General features: G+C 46.3%; 1 protein-coding gene across 2 annotated transcripts in view; it reads right to left on the bottom strand.

Annotated features, from left to right (window-relative positions):
• The window catches only part of GLRA1 (glycine receptor alpha 1), an 82,617-nt gene that overhangs the window by 43,507 nt on the left and 22,239 nt on the right, over positions 1–16,871 (bottom strand). For both annotated transcript variants that reach the window (XM_007448023.1, XM_007448022.1), the window contains exon 2: positions 5,804–5,931. In XM_007448023.1, coding sequence (XP_007448085.1) covers positions 5,804–5,931 — 128 coding nt within the window. The remainder of the gene's footprint in view (positions 1–5,803; positions 5,932–16,871) is intronic.

Below are 16,871 nucleotides of genomic sequence, written 5' to 3'. Positions count from 1 at the left end.
CCTGCTGAGTTCCAAGGCCAAGAAGAAATCCCCAGGATAGAACCAGTTTGTGGGATTTTGACTTCAGGGATGGGTCCTCCTTGGTGGAGGAGACCCTTGCTTGCCCTGCACCCCACCCCCGAGCAGCGGCGACTCCCAGCCACATTGCTATGCCAGATTCCCTGGTCCCCAAGTGAGCACCAGGTATAGAACACCAGAGGCTGAGCCGGGATGTGCTTTCATTAGCAGGATAATTCATCATCCTGCCATATGGTTGAAATCCCTTCCCCAAACCCCATCGGCTGCCTTCTAATTTGTGGCTGCAAGGTTACAGCTACAACATTTGGAGGCCATCTTGGGAATCGCAAGGAACAGCAAGTTCCTTGCCTTGAACTTAGGAACCAAGAATGATTGTCTGAAAGGGCATTGATGGGAATTACCAGCTGAGGTATCCAGAGGGAACCTCAAAGGAAGTCCATAAGTCTTTGTTAAATACTTTCCAGGCAAGCTTTTTGAATACTACTGCAAGGGCAGGAAGGAAGTGGAGGAATATTTGCTCTTTGGAATCTCATTGCTGGAGGGGCCTCAGTCCACTTGAAGCCCAGTCTCTTCATTTTATACTATTAATTACAGCAGCTACCATTTACTGAGCAGGTTTTGCTGTTGTGCTGAGAGTATTACTAACATTATCTCATTCTATCCTCTCAACAACTCCATGAGAAGACATGGTTATTCCCTCCATTTTACAGATGAAGAAACAGAGGCACAGAGAGGTTATTTGCCCACGGCTACACAGCTAGTAAATGGTCAAGCTTGAGCTCAGATTGATCTAATTCCAAAGCCAGTGGTCTTAATGGCTATACTTTTTGAAAGAGTTTCAGAGAAAGGAAGGGGCATGCTCAAGGTCACAGAGTGGCAGAATCCAGGATTTTAAGCACTGGCTGCCACATGTGCTGTTAAGAGGGCCGGCATAAAATAACCAGGGAGGAATGTGAGAACGTGGGTAAGGGTCATAGAAGCAGCAGGAGTCCAGGTGTGAGAGAGGTTCTGAAGAGTGAGGCATTAGGGAAGACCTCATGAAGGTGATGACCTTGAGCTGACCTTGAAGGTGGGTAGGACTTGGATAATAGGTCATAATCCTTCACTTGAAGATTGTGACATGCCATTTGTGAATTTTTTCAGGTCCACTTTCTTGTTGATCCCCATGAGGTCCTGAGGTTGGCATGGCAAAGTTATTGTCCCAGCTTCATAAGTGGAGCACAGAGAGTTTTAGTAACTCACCTGGGCTTACTTACCCAGCAAGTGGTGGAGCCAGGACTCAAACCCAAGTTTTCTGATACCCACTTCTCTCTGTCCCTCTTGAAAAAGTAGCCCAAGTATTTCACCCAAACTCAGCCAAGTCTCCCTTCTTTTCAGAAATCCTTGTGTATAGAAAGGGTCTCAATCTTGATGTGAGAATCCAGGTTTTCTTCCAAGGGATTGCCAGGATTCCTGGGTTTTAGACATAGCCCCAAGCTCTCCCTGGCTCTTTGCCCTGAGACACGCCCCTTCCCTTTTCTGGGTTGCAATTTCCCCATCAGTCTGGTAGAGTAGATCTTGATCTGGGCAGTCATTCTCAGCTCCATGGGGTAGCTCCAAGCTACCCATTTGAATTATGATGTTACTGTATAGAATTTCAGGGCTGGAAGGTCTCTCTCTTTTTCTTTTTTTTAACATCTTCATTGGAGTATAATTGCTTTACAATGGTGTGTTAATTTCTGCTTTATAACAAAGTGAATCAGTTATACATATATCCCCATATCTCTTCCCTCTTGCATCACCTTCCTTCCCACCCTCCCTATCCCACCCCTCTAGGTGGTCAGTCGGTGCTTTGGAAGGTCTCTTAAAAGTCACCTAATCTATTGCTTCCCAAACTGAGGTGCAGACAGGATTGTCTGCCATAGCATCATCTGGGAAACTTGTTAAACTACAGATTCCTGGGCCCACGTTCAGCCCCAGACCCAGTGAACCCAAACCTGTGAGGATTAGCCCAGAGTTTATTGTTTAACGAGCGACGTGGGTGATCCTCATGCAGAGCCAGGTTTAGGAACCGCTGCTACCCATGCAAGGCTTAGTGCTTGATCACCTCCAGCAGTTGGGAACTCATTTCGTCTTGAGCAGCCCCTTCCATAGTTGGATGGCTCTGCTTGCTAAAAACTTTGTCCTTATGCTGAGCGGGAATCTGCCTCCTTGGTCACTTTCACCCAAACAAAGGCCCACTAGGGTTTTCTTCCCCTCATTTAGACTCAGATCCAGGTTTTTCTTTTCATTTAGCTTCATACCATTAAGATGCCCCAAAGAGTTACTGCCTGTGCCTTGAAATGACGTGCACAGAGTTCCCACCCAGGCCCTGTGCCTTGAAATGATGTGCACAGAGTTCCCACCCAGGCCCTGCAAGTGTCTGGTGCTGTGACTCCCATATAAATTAGATCCTTATTTATGTGTGCGAGAGGACACCAGCCAAAAATGATCCCATGGGGAGGTGTGGGTCATTGAAATAAATCTGAAATTAAATTATCCTCAAGAAAATTACAATCTGGCTGCCTTTGGCAGCAGCATAATGTATATATTTCATTAAATATTAAAGTTTAACTTTGCTTTTGTGTATATGTTTGCATTGGGCTGTGCCCCTGATCCTGGGAGCCATTGTGATATGCAAAGTCTTAGCGAAGATACAGAATACCGAAGCTGACAGGGCCTAGTCCTACTGGACCATTGTACAGATGCAGAGACAGAGGCCCAGATGTGTCAAGTGATTTACTCTGGGTCACAGATGTCAGGTAAGTAGTGGGAGGGTTAGAATCCAATTTTTGAGCTCTTTACTTCAGTATTACGAGTTGCATTGCCACTATGTTCTGCAGACGGAGGCTTCTCTCCCCGGCCCCCCTATCTTTTTTTTTTTTTTTTTTTTTGGGGTTTTTTTTTTTTTTTTTTTTCAGGGTTGGATCTCATCTTTATTGAACATTTTGATATTTTGCTCATCGTGCATTAGCTTTTGATTTTTATGCATTAGCTTTGATTTTTCTTTTTTCTTTTTTTTTAAACATCTTTATTGGAGTATAATTGCTTTACAATGGTGTGTTAGTTTCTGCTGTATAACAAAGTGAATCAGTTATACATACACATATATCCCCATATCCCCTCCTTCTATCTAGAGAGTCAGGAGCAGGCAATTTCCGGTGCTTGAAGGAACCTGCTGTGTGATTAATCACGCTGTGGAGTTTTCAAAGCAGGCAGGCCTCTTCCTGTTGTGTCGGGGTCACGGGGCCTACTTGGCCTGGCCTTTTCAGGAGCTCTGTAGTTTGTGGGGGGCTTTTGGGAATCTCATGTGTGCCTGGGTGGAAGCATGAAAGAGGCCATGGGGCTCAGGGGCAGGGGATCCCCTGCAACCAGTGTCTCAGCCCTCACCACAGGGAGAGTAGAGAAAGCGTGCTCCCTGTCTCCTGGGGTGAGGTTCCAAGAAGCTGCTCTTGTTGCTCAAAGCCCACATCGTCAAGGGGATTGTAGGGGTTAGAGATAGTGCAGGGTTGCGAGAGGACTAAGAGATTATCTAGTCCTGTATATTTTGGGCCCAAGTGCTTGGAATAAGGTTTTCAAAGCAAGGAGGGGAAGGGCCCCGATTCAAGGGTCTTATAGTCTGGGTGAAATTTTATTTCTTAAACATGTTCACAGCTAAGTAAGTAAGTAAATAAATAAATGAATCAGGAAATAAGCAAATAAATAAATCAGTAGCATTAGACAGAGAGTTGAGTCAGAGCAGCTAGCTGGGTTAAAGTCCCCAGTCTTGGCAGTGTGACTTGGGAAAGTCACTTAAAAGCTCTACTTAGCATATTTGTGGGGTCATTCGTTCATTCATTCATTTATGACAGGCTTACTGAGGGCCTTCTTTGTGCCAAATACAGTGGTATGCACAAAGGATCACTAACACATGAACCCTGGATGCACCCACGTTCAGCAAACGGGCAAAAGACCCAGGCACTTCTACTCAGGCTGGAGTTCCAAGAGAGCCCACCAGGGGGCGCAGTGGGATGGAATTCCTGAAAACTGCTGCAGATGCAACCTGGTGGTCAGTTCTCTGGTGTGTTTGATTTGGCCGATGGTGTTTCAAAGATGTGATTTAGCTGCGAACTTGGAAGATTTCACATAAACCCTAGACTTAAGTCTTATCTTGGAAGGTCCGCTGCCCAGGGCCTGCATTCCTACCTGGCAGCTCTGGGCAGGAGCTGAGAAGCGGCAGCCCTTAGAGGAGCCTGTGCTTTCTGGTTTTCTCTGCTTATCCCCAACCCGCTTCAGTCATGTACCATATCTGCTGGGCCCCTCTGGGTGTTTGGGGTGTTTGAGATTGTGACCCTGGTGAAGGGCTTGGGTGCTGACTTATCTGCCCTTGAGGGAAGAAAGGTTATCCTAACGATCCTGGAGGATAACGGCCTTAGGAGCAAGGCACCTTGAGGTAAACAGGGGTGGGAGGTGGGCCCCCAAACAAACCTCAGTGCATTTCCCTCAGACTGTTTTCTGTTTGAAGAGCGCCCTGAGAAGGGGACTTAGAGGGTGGGGGACAGAGAGAGCAGATATTCGGAAGCCGTTACCAGCTGTCGCATCCCTTGTTTGGTCTTGGACTTGAGCCAAAAGGAACAGTGAGGAATGGCATCTGGAATCAAGAATTGATTAGGAGGTTGGCTGTGGGTCTTTGAAATAAGATTTTCGTAGGGGTGCTGGGAGGAAGGTCAGGGTCACAGACTCCCAAGGAGGTCCTTAAGACTGTGCCTGCAGAAAACCTGCCCAGCAGTTAGAGATGGTTAGAGCCTCCTAAGGCATCAGTGGACAAAGGGAACTGGTCCGCTCTTGATTTAAGACATTAAGATCTCATAGGATTGTGAGCTGAAAGAAACTTCTCAAATCACTTCAGTTATGGTTTGTAAATTGGCTACCCCACAGGGCATATCTGGCTCGCAAACGTGTTTTGTTTGAATTTACATGTTTTAGGATTCAAGAAGTTTCACGTAAATCTTGATTTCTGGCTCTCGTTGGACTTTTGGATGGTCTGGCAACATGGGACCCGCATTCCTGTAGGTTAACTACTCGCTGGGGCTAAGGAGGGGCCGCCCACTTTCAAGGGGACTGCTCCTTTATTTCTCCATAGTCTCTACTTATCGCCTTATTAGGCATTTGAAGTTGAGACTCTGATTAGGCAAGAGAGTTCCAAAATTATTTGTTAATCCAGGGGAAGCTTTCAGTGGATGAATGGTAGTTGGAAGCTTCTCATGTAAGACGAATAAAAGTGCAGCTGCTTGGGGGAGAAGCAAGGGTGGGCTTGCTCATCCCATCCTCTGTTTCTCCCTTTTGGGACCCAGGGTAAAAGCCCCAGAACTCCTTGAAGCATAGTTTAAAAACCACAGAGACAGCCAACTCCACGCCTGCAGAGAAGAGGAGACTGTGAGGCCCAGCAAAAGCAAGAGGCTTATCTAAGCTCAGAGAGTAATTTTGTGCTCGAAGCAAAACTTGAACCCATTTTTCCACATTCCACATTAATCTCTTGTCCATTATACCGGAGCTAGCAAGTAGATTTAATTCACGTACTGACTCTGGTAACCAGAGATACTGTTGAGTTGGACTCTCCGAGCCTTTGTTTGGTCTTGGTGAATTGACGAACAGTATCTGCCTCAGGTAGAGGAAAGAGTCACGGAATTCATACCCTGTATATATCATCTGCATACAATTCCATGCAGCTCGCCGCCACAATCTAGGAAAGCAGACCCCTGGGGCTCTGAAAGGCAAATTTATCTACCTTTAAAATTGGGCCTGATCCTGGCATCGTATCCAGAGGTCCTCCCCATTAGCTTATCCAGGAAATCCGAAGGTGACATAGGCTTGGATGCGGAACGGGCGGCTTCAGCCTCCTTAGAAGCAGCAAGGCTAAGAAAGGAGAGAGAAAGCAGAGGGTTAATGACGGCCCTTTCTCACACTGTGATCAGATCCCAGTCTTGCTCAGCCCCTGTCGCTTCCCCAGCTATAAGAGCCACTAGAGAAATAGGTGATAGGAGTCCTTAATGAGATAAGGCCCACGCTACCTTGTTTACCCAGCCTAAGTATTAGCCAGCGTGGGATCCTGGCAGGCAGCCGAGCGTCTGATTGATGCTGAGAAGCTGCTCACCCTTTTAAGGCTGTATCTCTAAGGTTTAGGGCAATCACAGTTGGCTGCTGGTTTCCCTGGGAGAGGAAATTGAAGGGTTAACCTCCCACTAGGCCCAGCCCTGTGCTTTGGGTGCCTGTACTTTCATAGGTCCGTGGAACAGTGCAGCCAGAAAGAATGTTAGAGATCAAATACTCCAGCCTTTCCCCAAAGTTTCTCTTCAGAATCATTTACTAATTTTCTAAAAAGAGATGCCAAAGTCAAATGCATTTGGGAACACAAATTGAATCAGGCGTCTTTACCTCGGGTCTTCTCAGAACCTGCAACAAGTCTAGATCCTGTACTTATGGGACTATCTCATATACTTTCAAAAATGCTCAGTTGGGAAAACTGAGGCACAGCTAGTGAAGGAACTGACATAAGTCCCAGAGTCAATCAGTGGCAGCTTGCCTCAGTGTATCAAGAGTTGGGGGATTTGAAATCCGACTGCTGGGGATGCTACACATTGTTTCTGTCACCCCTCCCCACCCCCGCCCCCCCCCCCACAAAGTAGTTTTAGGTCTTCATTCATGCCACAGTAAGAATTATTGATATCTAAGAACAGCAGCCCTTCCCCCTGCCACACTCTCAGAGGCATGCAGATTCTTAGAACCGTCAAGACTGGAAGCTTAAGGGTTGAGGATCAATTATTTCTCAGTTGCTTTGGGCACCTGAGCTTCCCTGTCTTGCAATTATACCCAGGAGATAGCTGGAAGCTAGTGCAGCCCCGCTGTGCGTGCTGTAGGGCTGGTACGTTGGAGGAAGTGCATGTATAGAGATGCCTGTGTGTGTCGCATAAAATGAGAGCTTCTGTCACCTAGCCAAGCAGGACGTCGTGTCCCCCAAGGGTTTGTACTGCCTGTCTTGTTCTTTGCCTCGATTCCTTTTCTGATCTCAGAGTTGTAACTTTTTAAGTGATCCCCTCTAATGGGTGGCTCTCAAATCTCTCTCTCCACCCTGGCCTCTCCCTTAAGCCCCCTTTCTTCATTTGCAGACGCCTGGGGGGGAGCGTGTCCATCTCGATGTCCTGCCAGGCCTCAAGTTCATTCCAAACCAAATGCCGCGGCTTCCTTCCCAAACTTGTTTCTCCAGACCACAGATGCCCAGGTGGCACCGGCGGCGTCTTCCCATTCTCTAGGACTAGATGCTTCAGAGCCGTCTAGTCTCTGTGTCCCCTCTTCTCTCCCGTCCGCTCACTCACGGGGGCCTTTCCTGTCTTGCACATGTCATGGCCATGCTACCTTGTCAGGTAGTTACTTGTGTTTGTGTTCCAAGACCAGCAATCATGGTGGTTGTATTTACTGTTTGTTTATTTAATCTCCTACTGTGTCTACCACAGTGTGTCTCCCACATAACGTGCTCAGTAATTGCACAGTGAATGAACGAATGAATAATAGGCTACTTTAATTAATCAAATGTCCTGGTTAGTAGAAGTATTCATAAATATACATACATGGACTAACAATTTTTTTTTTTTAAGGAATTTTGCCTTTAAAAAAAAAATTTCATTTATTTATTTATTTATTTATGGCTGTGTTGGGGCTTCCTTTCTGTGCGACGGCTTTCTCTAGTTGTGGCAAGCGGGGGCCACTCTTCATCGCGGTGCGTGGACCTCTCACTATCGCGGCCTCTCTTGTTGCGGAGCACAGGCTCCAGACGCACAGGCTCAGTAATTATGGCTCACGGGGCTTAGTTGCTCCGCGGCATGTGGAGCAGACCAGGGCTCGAACCCGCGTCCCCTGCATTAGCAGGCAGATTCTCAACCACTGCACCACCAGGGAATCCCGGACTAACAATTTTAAAATAATTAGACCATTATACCCACTAATGAAAAATAGTGAAAATAATCTGTTATTCCTCTGAAGGTTCAGAGGTATTCCAGGATGATTTAGACACTCATGCTTAGTAATCTGAACATTCCTTATTTATATCCTGAAGGGCTCGTTTTGATGAACAGAATGAGGGACAAATGCATTATCCTGTTTTTGTAGGTGTGAATATGGATATTTGTGAGTTTGTGTGATGTGGGTAGGTTTCTAGGTGTGATGTGTATGCATGTTATGTGAATAAGTGGATGGATATGTATGGATGTGTGTGGGGACTAGAGCATGCATGGGGTACATGTACACTGTACATCTGTGGATGTACAGTGGATTTTGTTACAGAGATTCAGATATGCAAAAATGTGAAGACCTGTGTTCCTGTCAAAATGTGTTGTTGAGCGTGGTATTTAGTGTGGGCATTTTATGTGTACATGTATGTGTACACATTTTATGCGTACATGTATGCGTACATGTATGTGTACATGTATGTGTACATTTTATGTGTACATTTATGTGTCCATGTATGTGGATATGGGGTATAGGGTGTGAAAGTGTCAGATGCTTTCGTGGCTGTATGTATGCGGTGGGTATATTACGTTTGTGTTACTGAAACATACTGTCACATGTAATGGAGAATACTTCAAAAAGAGTGGAAAGAACAGGTGATTTGGAATCAATCCTGTCTCAGTCATTTACTAGCTGTGTGACCATGGGAAAATTACCTAACCTCTCTGAACTTTGGTTGCCTGATATGTCAAAGAAATTTTGCACAAGTAGTAACTGAGATAGCACAGGTAACAAACGCCAAGGATGGTTCACCGTGTGCATGTGTGCATGTGTGCATGTGCGTGTGTGTGTGTGTGTGTGTGTGTGTGTGTGTGTAGCAGTTGAGATTCAGGCTGGAGGTTCTTCTGGTCTCACTGCTGCTTTCAGCTGCACCATAGTCCCCACATGATGGGGAAGTCCTGCCAGATGCCTTCCATGGCCCACGGTTGGTACTACAGTCCCAGCCTTTTCTCCTTTCAGCACCACACCCATGGCTGCTGTGTGGCTCTGGTGTGGCAAAGGGGACCACAGGCACGCAACTGGTGATTTATGACTTTGCTGCTGCTATGATTCACTTCTCAAACCACTCTAGGAGTGGCAGTTATGAAGCTTTCATAAGCTCCTGTTCTCTCTAAGCCCCTCCTCTCAGATAATAAGATTTGGGAACGTGGTACTCCCTCCCAGCAATTACTACAGCACAGCCGTCTCTGGCCCTTAGGCCTCTTTAATAAGCCTGAATCCCATTAGGCAGTACAGTGAGAGAATGAATTCACCCCAAATTATCTGCTGCCATTTGCTATTAGCAAAATATGCCATTTAATATCTGAATACTCCACAAATCTGAAGCGTCATCTGGTTATTCTAGCTCACACATCTTCACCGAGGTGTTTACAGTCTGTTCACCTGGCCATTGCCTCTCTAACAACCCTTGCATGGGGAGCTGAATTGGTGGGAATGGAGACTCCGAGAGGTTAAGTAACTGGCCTCACGTCACACAGCACTTTAATGAAAGGATTAGAACTCAAATTTTCACGTCCTGCCTCATCCAAATGATACAATATATAGGAAAAAACTTTTATAACCTGTGAAGGGTATAGATCATGATAGTAGCTATTATTACTACTTGTTTGTGAAGCTCGTCGTATTGTTATCCAAGAAAATCAAAACACGTATCCGACTGCCGGCAATCCTGACATACACAACTCTGAATTTCCCACATTTAAAAATGGGGAAGAAGGGGCTTCCCTGGTGGCGCAAGTGGTTGAGAGTCCGCCTGCCGATGCAGGGGACGTGGGTTCGTGCCCCGGTCCGGGAAGACCCACGTGCCGCAGAGCGGCTGGGCCCGTGAGCCATGGCCGCTGAGCCTGCGCGTCCGGAGCCTGTGCTCCGCGACGGGAGAGGCCACAACAGTGAGAGGCCCGCGTGCCGCAAAAAAAAAAAACAAAAACAAAAAAATGGGTAAGAAGTGGTTGTGACTTGTCGAATGGTCCTGTGTTTTGTCAGGTGATTCACAGCAGAATTCTTGGAAATTTTGAGATTCTCTAGTCTAGCCTCTCCCATGTAACGTGGACCAGTGGTTTCTTGGATATCACGTTCACAATTTTCGCCCTGTTTCTGTACCACTTCTACTGCTAGTCACTTAAAAGTTTTCATTGAATTTTCTCAGTTCTTTTAAAAAAAAAGAAACTTACTTCACTCTTCACAAACGGAAAACCAGCATTACTTGCCATAATAGAGGACAGCCATAACAGTGAGGACAGTGAAAACCAAACAGAAAGAGAAGTGTTTAAAAATCCTAGTTATATACTGTTTCTGGCTGAAGTCCCGAACCCGAGGCCTCCCCTCAGTTCCAAATGAAGATCAGCTAGTGTAAGAAAGGTGTTAGAGCATAGTAACACCTAACTGAGACTTTTCTTCCCGAGATAATGAGAAGGACTGAAATAATCATTCTATGTTATTATGTGTTGAACGACCTAAAATCATCCCCCCATCCCTTACTGCCCTAGTCCAAAATTTCTCTAATTCTTTTTCAGATAAATCCTCCATTTGAATGTCAAAATAGCCATGCCTTTCCACTTAAATGATCATTGTACATTTCTGGCTATATTTAGACAGCACATTTTGCACAGAATTATTTCCAGGGCCCCCTCAAGTAAATCTAGGCTTTGCGCCTTTGTGCAGAGAAAATATGCATCCAGGGGCCCTTCGTGCACATTTGGAGCCACTGCCTCTGGTGAGCTGAAGACTTTGCTTATAGACAGTAAGGTACTGGACACAGAAGCTGGGAATGAGTCTGAGAAGTGATTGTTAGGATTTGCTGACCCTATAAAAGTATTTGGAAATGATGCAAATTGTTTCAGGGATTACTGAAATGTCATGTGGTGAATCAGACTTGGTTTAGACAGATTTGATTACTAGTCATTTTCAGAAGGACCGTAAGGTCTCCCGGGACCAAGCATTCTGTCCCTCGCTGAGAGGGCTTATGGGGATGGCTGCACTGACTGGACAGAGCCTTGAACTGTCTATCGCCTTTTAGTGGGGGCATTTGTCACACTAGGAGACTTTGGCACTTAAAGGACCATCAGCTTTCACTCCTAATGACAGAGACTGTGGAAAAGTCCAGGGGCCGGTTCCACAGTGGCACTGGAGGCAAGGTGACAAAGATGAGTGGGAGCTTCGAGACCTTTGGTGAATCACTTCCCTTTCCAGCTTTCAGTTTCCCAAGCTATGAAATGAGGGGATTAGAATAATCTCTAAGAGTCCTTCTGGCTCTAAACCATCCTTCTAGTAACCCTTAATGTTCCCTCTCTTGTTTTTTTTCTTCTTTATGCATCTGGTCTTGGGACCCGAATTTGTCTGGACCCCTTTGGAGGAGTATGATTGTGTTCGTGTCTTGTTTCCTCCCCACGCAGTCTCCACATTTCTCTCCAGTGGAACAGCTCATTTCTCAGGGATTTGCTGGAAGACCGGCCAGATCAATGCTCAGATTCTCATTCTCTAGTTGCAGCATCGTTTTGGAAATAGGGAATCAATATGCAGCTGTCAATCTGAATTTCAAATGAGCTGGGGTTGGCAGTGAGGCTGGGGAGAAACAGTTTCAGTTAGACCCTTCATGGCACCACGCACCCAAGGACCACGCTGGGTTAGCAGTGGGGGGCCCCCCAGCAGACTCCATCTCCTAAGTTCGCCATAGGCAGAGAAGTCAGGAGGTCAGGGGTGGGAACAAGGGAGGAAGGACGAAGTGAGGGGCAGAAGAGGGACTCCGAGGCTGAGGAGAGCCAAGGGAGGGTTGCACAGGGCTGGGGGAGGGAGTCAGAGGTGCGGAGTGAGAAGAGAAGGGAGGTGGGAAGGAGAGAGGAAGAGGCAAGTGGAGGTGTCTGAGGTGTGGCCAGTACTATAACCGAGGAAGTCTGTGAGCACGGGGGACGGGCACCCAACTTGGCGGGAGCGGGGTGGTCTCCAAGAAGCTTTGTGGAGAAAGTGGCTTTTACAGTAAAACTTGAAGGCTGGGTATGGAATTGGCCTGGAGGTAATAGGGAAGGAGGGTGTTTTGAGTAGAAGGAACAGCATGTGTGAAGTCTAGAGGGGAGTGAGGATTTGGAGGATTAAGAGAAGTTTAGTGTGTGCATGAGGAAGTGAAGGGGGAGTGAAGGAGAGAGAGAAAAAGGGCAAAGATGAGAGATGAGGATGGAACACTGAGTCTGCAAGGTTGGGAGTAGCCAGGGTTTGACCCCCTGTTCTATGTCCTTATGGTGCGTCTGAAAGTTAATGAAGATTGTGCCTCCTCAGTGCCTTTACAGGAAGAATAATCCATCTGGATTTCTCAGCTGTTCTCTGGTTAAATTGACTTGCGCCCTGGCCAAGCTTGGGAAATGCACTCTCGAAAGACACCTCCAAATGGTGGGTGTCCAACTTGGTTTCCAGGCAGTGTGTCCTCTGACTTGGGCCAGAACATCCCCTTTGCCTTGGCAGGGAGGTAATCTAATGAGCTGGTTTTTATTCTGTGCAGAAAGTATTGTACCGCGTCAACTAGTTGGATGTTGTTTGAAGGTCTATTCTTCCATGAGCATTTACTTAAGACACAATTTCACTGTGGGAAAGAGGGAAAAACATGAAGGTTGGGCTGGGAAACCGGGATATAGTCTCGGCTCTGTATCTAACTTTCTCTCTGGTCATGGGCTAATTCTTTTTCTTTTCTTAGATGGTTCCCAGTTTCTTCATCTGTGAAATGGAAGTTTTGGATTAGATCAGGCATGGTAAACAGTTTTACTTTGAGTGATTGCTCAGAGATGGGTTCTGGGGCCTGACCCAGCTGGGAAGGGTAGCAGGATGGATTATCAGTCTCTGTCGAGGGACTAGATTGTGGAGTGGGGGGCTCCTCTGATCTCCAGGGGTCCTCTTGCTCTACAGTCCTCTCATCCTTTTAATTTATTACACACCCACTATCTGAAGAAGGCACTGTGGAGGAGAGGCAGATCAATATGTCACTGCCCACAGATGAGGCCCTCTATGTGGACCGGGTTTGTGTCTGTCTCATTCAGTGCCTGACAGGTGGTAGCAATCAATGATCAAGTCTTCTTCTTTTTCTTGGCCGTGCAGTGAGGCTTGTGGCATTTTAGTTCCCCGACCAGGGCCTGAACCCAGGCCCTCAGCAGTGAAAGTGCAGAGTCCTAACCACTGGACCGCCAGGGAATTCCCAATGATCATTTGTTGATGAATAGCTTTTGTCCTCTTGTTGTTTATAGTTCAGCAGATAGACTAGGCTAGGTACGTCTAAACAATTATAAGAGGTTGCCACCCAGCCTAGGGGCATAATTGGAGTGCCATAGTGCTTCAGAGGAGGAAGGCAGTATTTGGGGGCCGGTGGGGACAGGAATCAGAATTTTTCTGAGTTTTATGAAGTTTTGCCTCTGTGCACTTTTGGAAAGACCTGACATTTGTCAATGTCCACGTTGTGTGTTTTGGGGGAGAAAGCTTTCTTCTGCCTGTAGGCTGTCCTTGGAAAGGAATAGAGAGATGGTGGGAGGGCTGGGTGTCCTAGACTCCTGGGAAGGAGTGGGGCTGAGTGAGGCTGGCACTCTCCGGCCTTATGGGCTGAACCAGTTTCCTGTCCATGGCTCTGACACCGGGGGCTTGAGCCTTGCTGGTCACCGTCAGCTTTGCCTGGGTTGCATCCTCAGATCAACAGCTGGCTTCCCCTGGCCAGCTGTGCAATTCTGATTTTATTTGATTGCAGTAAGGGGCTTAGGCTGGCCTGGGAGTGCTTGACATTTTATTAGTCTCACTTCTGCTAAGCACCCCTGGGAGCGGAATGTCACAGTTGGCATGAGCCCACTTCTCCCCAGGGTCTTATGAAACAAGACACCCTTCTCGCTTCCTGTGCCACCTCCTACAGCTGTATCTGCCTCTTTTAAGGAACCGTTATCTGGGTAAGAAGCACAAGTATTTGAACATGATTCTCTCTGCAGTAAGATAAAATCTTGGATCTTTGGAGCTGAAAGGAGCCTCGAGATTCCATCTTGTTCTTCTCCTGCCCCTAGGGAGGTCTGATTCCCTGGGGGTGTCTCGTATTCCTTTTCATTGTCTCCAGTGTGTTCTTCTCTGTAGCCTTCCCTCCACAAACAGGGAGGCATGGGCATATTATGTACACTACCAAACGTAAGGTAGATAGCTAGTGGGAAGCAGCCGCATAGCACAGGGAGATCAGCTCGGTGCTTTGTGACCGCCTGGAGGGGTGGGATAGGGAGGGTGGGAGGGAGGGAGACGCAAGAGGGAAGAGATATGGGAACATATGTGTATGTATAGCTGATTCACTTTGTTATAAAGCAGAAGCTAACACACCGTTGTAAAGCAATTATACCCCAATAAAGATGTTAAAAAACAAAACAAAAAACTATTGCTGAAAAAAAAAAAAGTATCCCCACAGAACCAGGGTGAGACGAATGAGGCTCCTGGCAAAATTTAAGGAGGCGCTCACTCTCAGGGTTGTGTACATTTCAACCCTGCACTTGCAGAGACCTGAGAGTGAGCGCTTCCTTAAACTTTGTGCCCTGGGTGCCTCACTTGCTTCACCCTAGCCCTGGTCCTCCTAGAGCACCATAGCTCTTTAAACCCAGTCTATCTAGGGTAGAGTTTCCTGTAGATCATCAAGTGTGTTCTGGAGAGGGAGTGTCTACCGCTCACAGCATCTCATTTTATTTTCAGAAAGCTTCATTTTAATTTTTCTTGTCCAGTGGCAAAAGACAACATTACATATTTTATCACAGTTTATCCTTTCAACAACCTAAGAGGTAGGGATGTCTGTCTCCGTTTTACAGATAAGCAAATTAAGGCTTAAGGAACATGTGGCTTGATTGTCTAACTCTGGCGTACCGCATTGCATTTGCTTAAACTATGTCGATGTTTTCTCTTTTCTCACTTCCCTTCTTCTTACCCCCTGTGCGTGCTTCAAGGCTGGAATCATGGCAGCCCTTGGTGTTCTCTGGTTCAAGCTCAACCTTCAGCTCTCTAACCTTCCTTTCCCCCAAATTGGGCCAATCAGGTGTTATATAGACAAGACCCCGAGAGCATGACTTAGGCAAGCTTCTTCTGTGTGGTTTTCATGAAATACAGAGCCTGGCACATGGTCAGGGCTCAGTAAATATTTGTTAAATGGATGATTATACACCTGGCACTTCAGAGGAAGTGGAATTCAGCTGTGTGGGTACTTGGGATCAATGATGTGATTTGACTGGAGTCAAAAAGCCCTGAATTCTGGCCCTGATATCTTTAATCAGTCCCTGGGGAAAACCCTGATGTCCTCTGGGAAAATCCAAGGCAAGAAAATAGAAGAAACCATCCCATTTTCTTTTAGGAACATCTACGGCCCTCCCACAGAGTGACTCAGATCAGTGTCCAAGGTCAAACCTATGTCTGCGCATTTCTCCTCCCTTAGGTCACTAATTATAATTCTACAACAGCCATCTCACTTTTCCCTGACTGTCCCTGTGTATCTCACTTAGGGAAGTTTTCCTGTGCCTCTGACCTTCAGTGTCATTCTGCAATCTGGTTCCATGGTTAAAGAATTCTTGGCTTAGGGCTGTGGGCATCAAGTAGCCTCCCAGATGACTTACAATGAGAGGAATTCGGGGCTGGTGTGGGGGGATTCTTCAGAGGCTTGAGTGCTGAAGAACAGGCCTGTGGGGCTTGCTCTGCCTGAGTCTAAGCTCTTATCAGGCCTTGGGTAATCAGCGTGCATCCCACAAGTCGGAGAGGAGAGCAAATGGCTCTCATTACCTTCAATGCAGTTTTCTTTTTAATCGGATAAGTCTCCCTGGAAAAGTATGTCTTTGCAGAGAATGGAGCTCAGGGGTTCTAGACAAAAAGTTTTGGGAAAAAAGATTGCATTGATCAGCAGGTAATGGTCATTTGATGTTGCAAAGACCCAGGAGTATAAATATTGAGGAGAAATAGTAGTATGATAAAAATAGATAAAGATGTGATGATATTAGCTAGTGATAGTAATAGCTACTACTCACTAAGTACTTACTATGTGCTGGGTCCTTTTCATATGTTACTGTATTTAATCTTCTCAACAATCCTATGGTGATGACGGCATTACCTCCTTTTTGTGGATGGGGAAACTGATGCTTGCATTTTCAGAAATTTAGCTGAGGTCGTATAGCTTATAAGGGTCAGAGCCCAACAGTCTGCTGGTCTCTAAAGCCCACACTGCTCTGTTGACTCTCCCAAATGATAGAGATTTGCAGAGTCCCTCTGAGGAGCTGCTCTTGTTTATAATAGAAATGTTTGTATGATTCTTTGAAACTATGAGTGAGAACTCATGGAGCTCTGGGAACTGGAAATTATGGATTGAGAAGAATATGTTATTTGTGTGAAAATGTGATCCCTTTCACACAAATAACACTTTCGGTTTCCTTGGCGCTTCCAATTCATTTGATCCCCATGCCACCCCCATGACAGCATCTCCATGTACAGGTGATGACATTGAGGACCAACCGAAAGGTTAAGAGACAGGTTAAGAGACCTCCTCAGAGTCTCAGATGGCCGAGACCTAACATGACCAGGGTCTGGGGCATCTTCTGCTTGACTATTTGGCCAGTCCCAAAAGATGGGAAGGGGATGGGTAAACCCTTCTTAACTATTTATTAAATTGTCACTCAGAGTTTCTCTGTAGTCAACTTGTCTTTCATTTTATTTTTCTCTGTCTCAGTTCACCCATCTTTAAAATACCACTTGCCTTTATCAACTGCAGGTGTCATTTGAATGGCAAAAGGCCATGGTGCTTAAAGATGCTGTGGGAATAAACTCTTTCC

Source organism: Lipotes vexillifer, unplaced genomic scaffold (genome assembly GCF_000442215.2).
Source record: "Lipotes vexillifer unplaced genomic scaffold, Lipotes_vexillifer_v1.1 scaffold121, whole genome shotgun sequence".
Taxonomy (NCBI): domain Eukaryota; kingdom Metazoa; phylum Chordata; class Mammalia; order Artiodactyla; family Lipotidae; genus Lipotes; species Lipotes vexillifer.
This window is presented reverse-complemented; position numbering and strand designations above follow the sequence as displayed.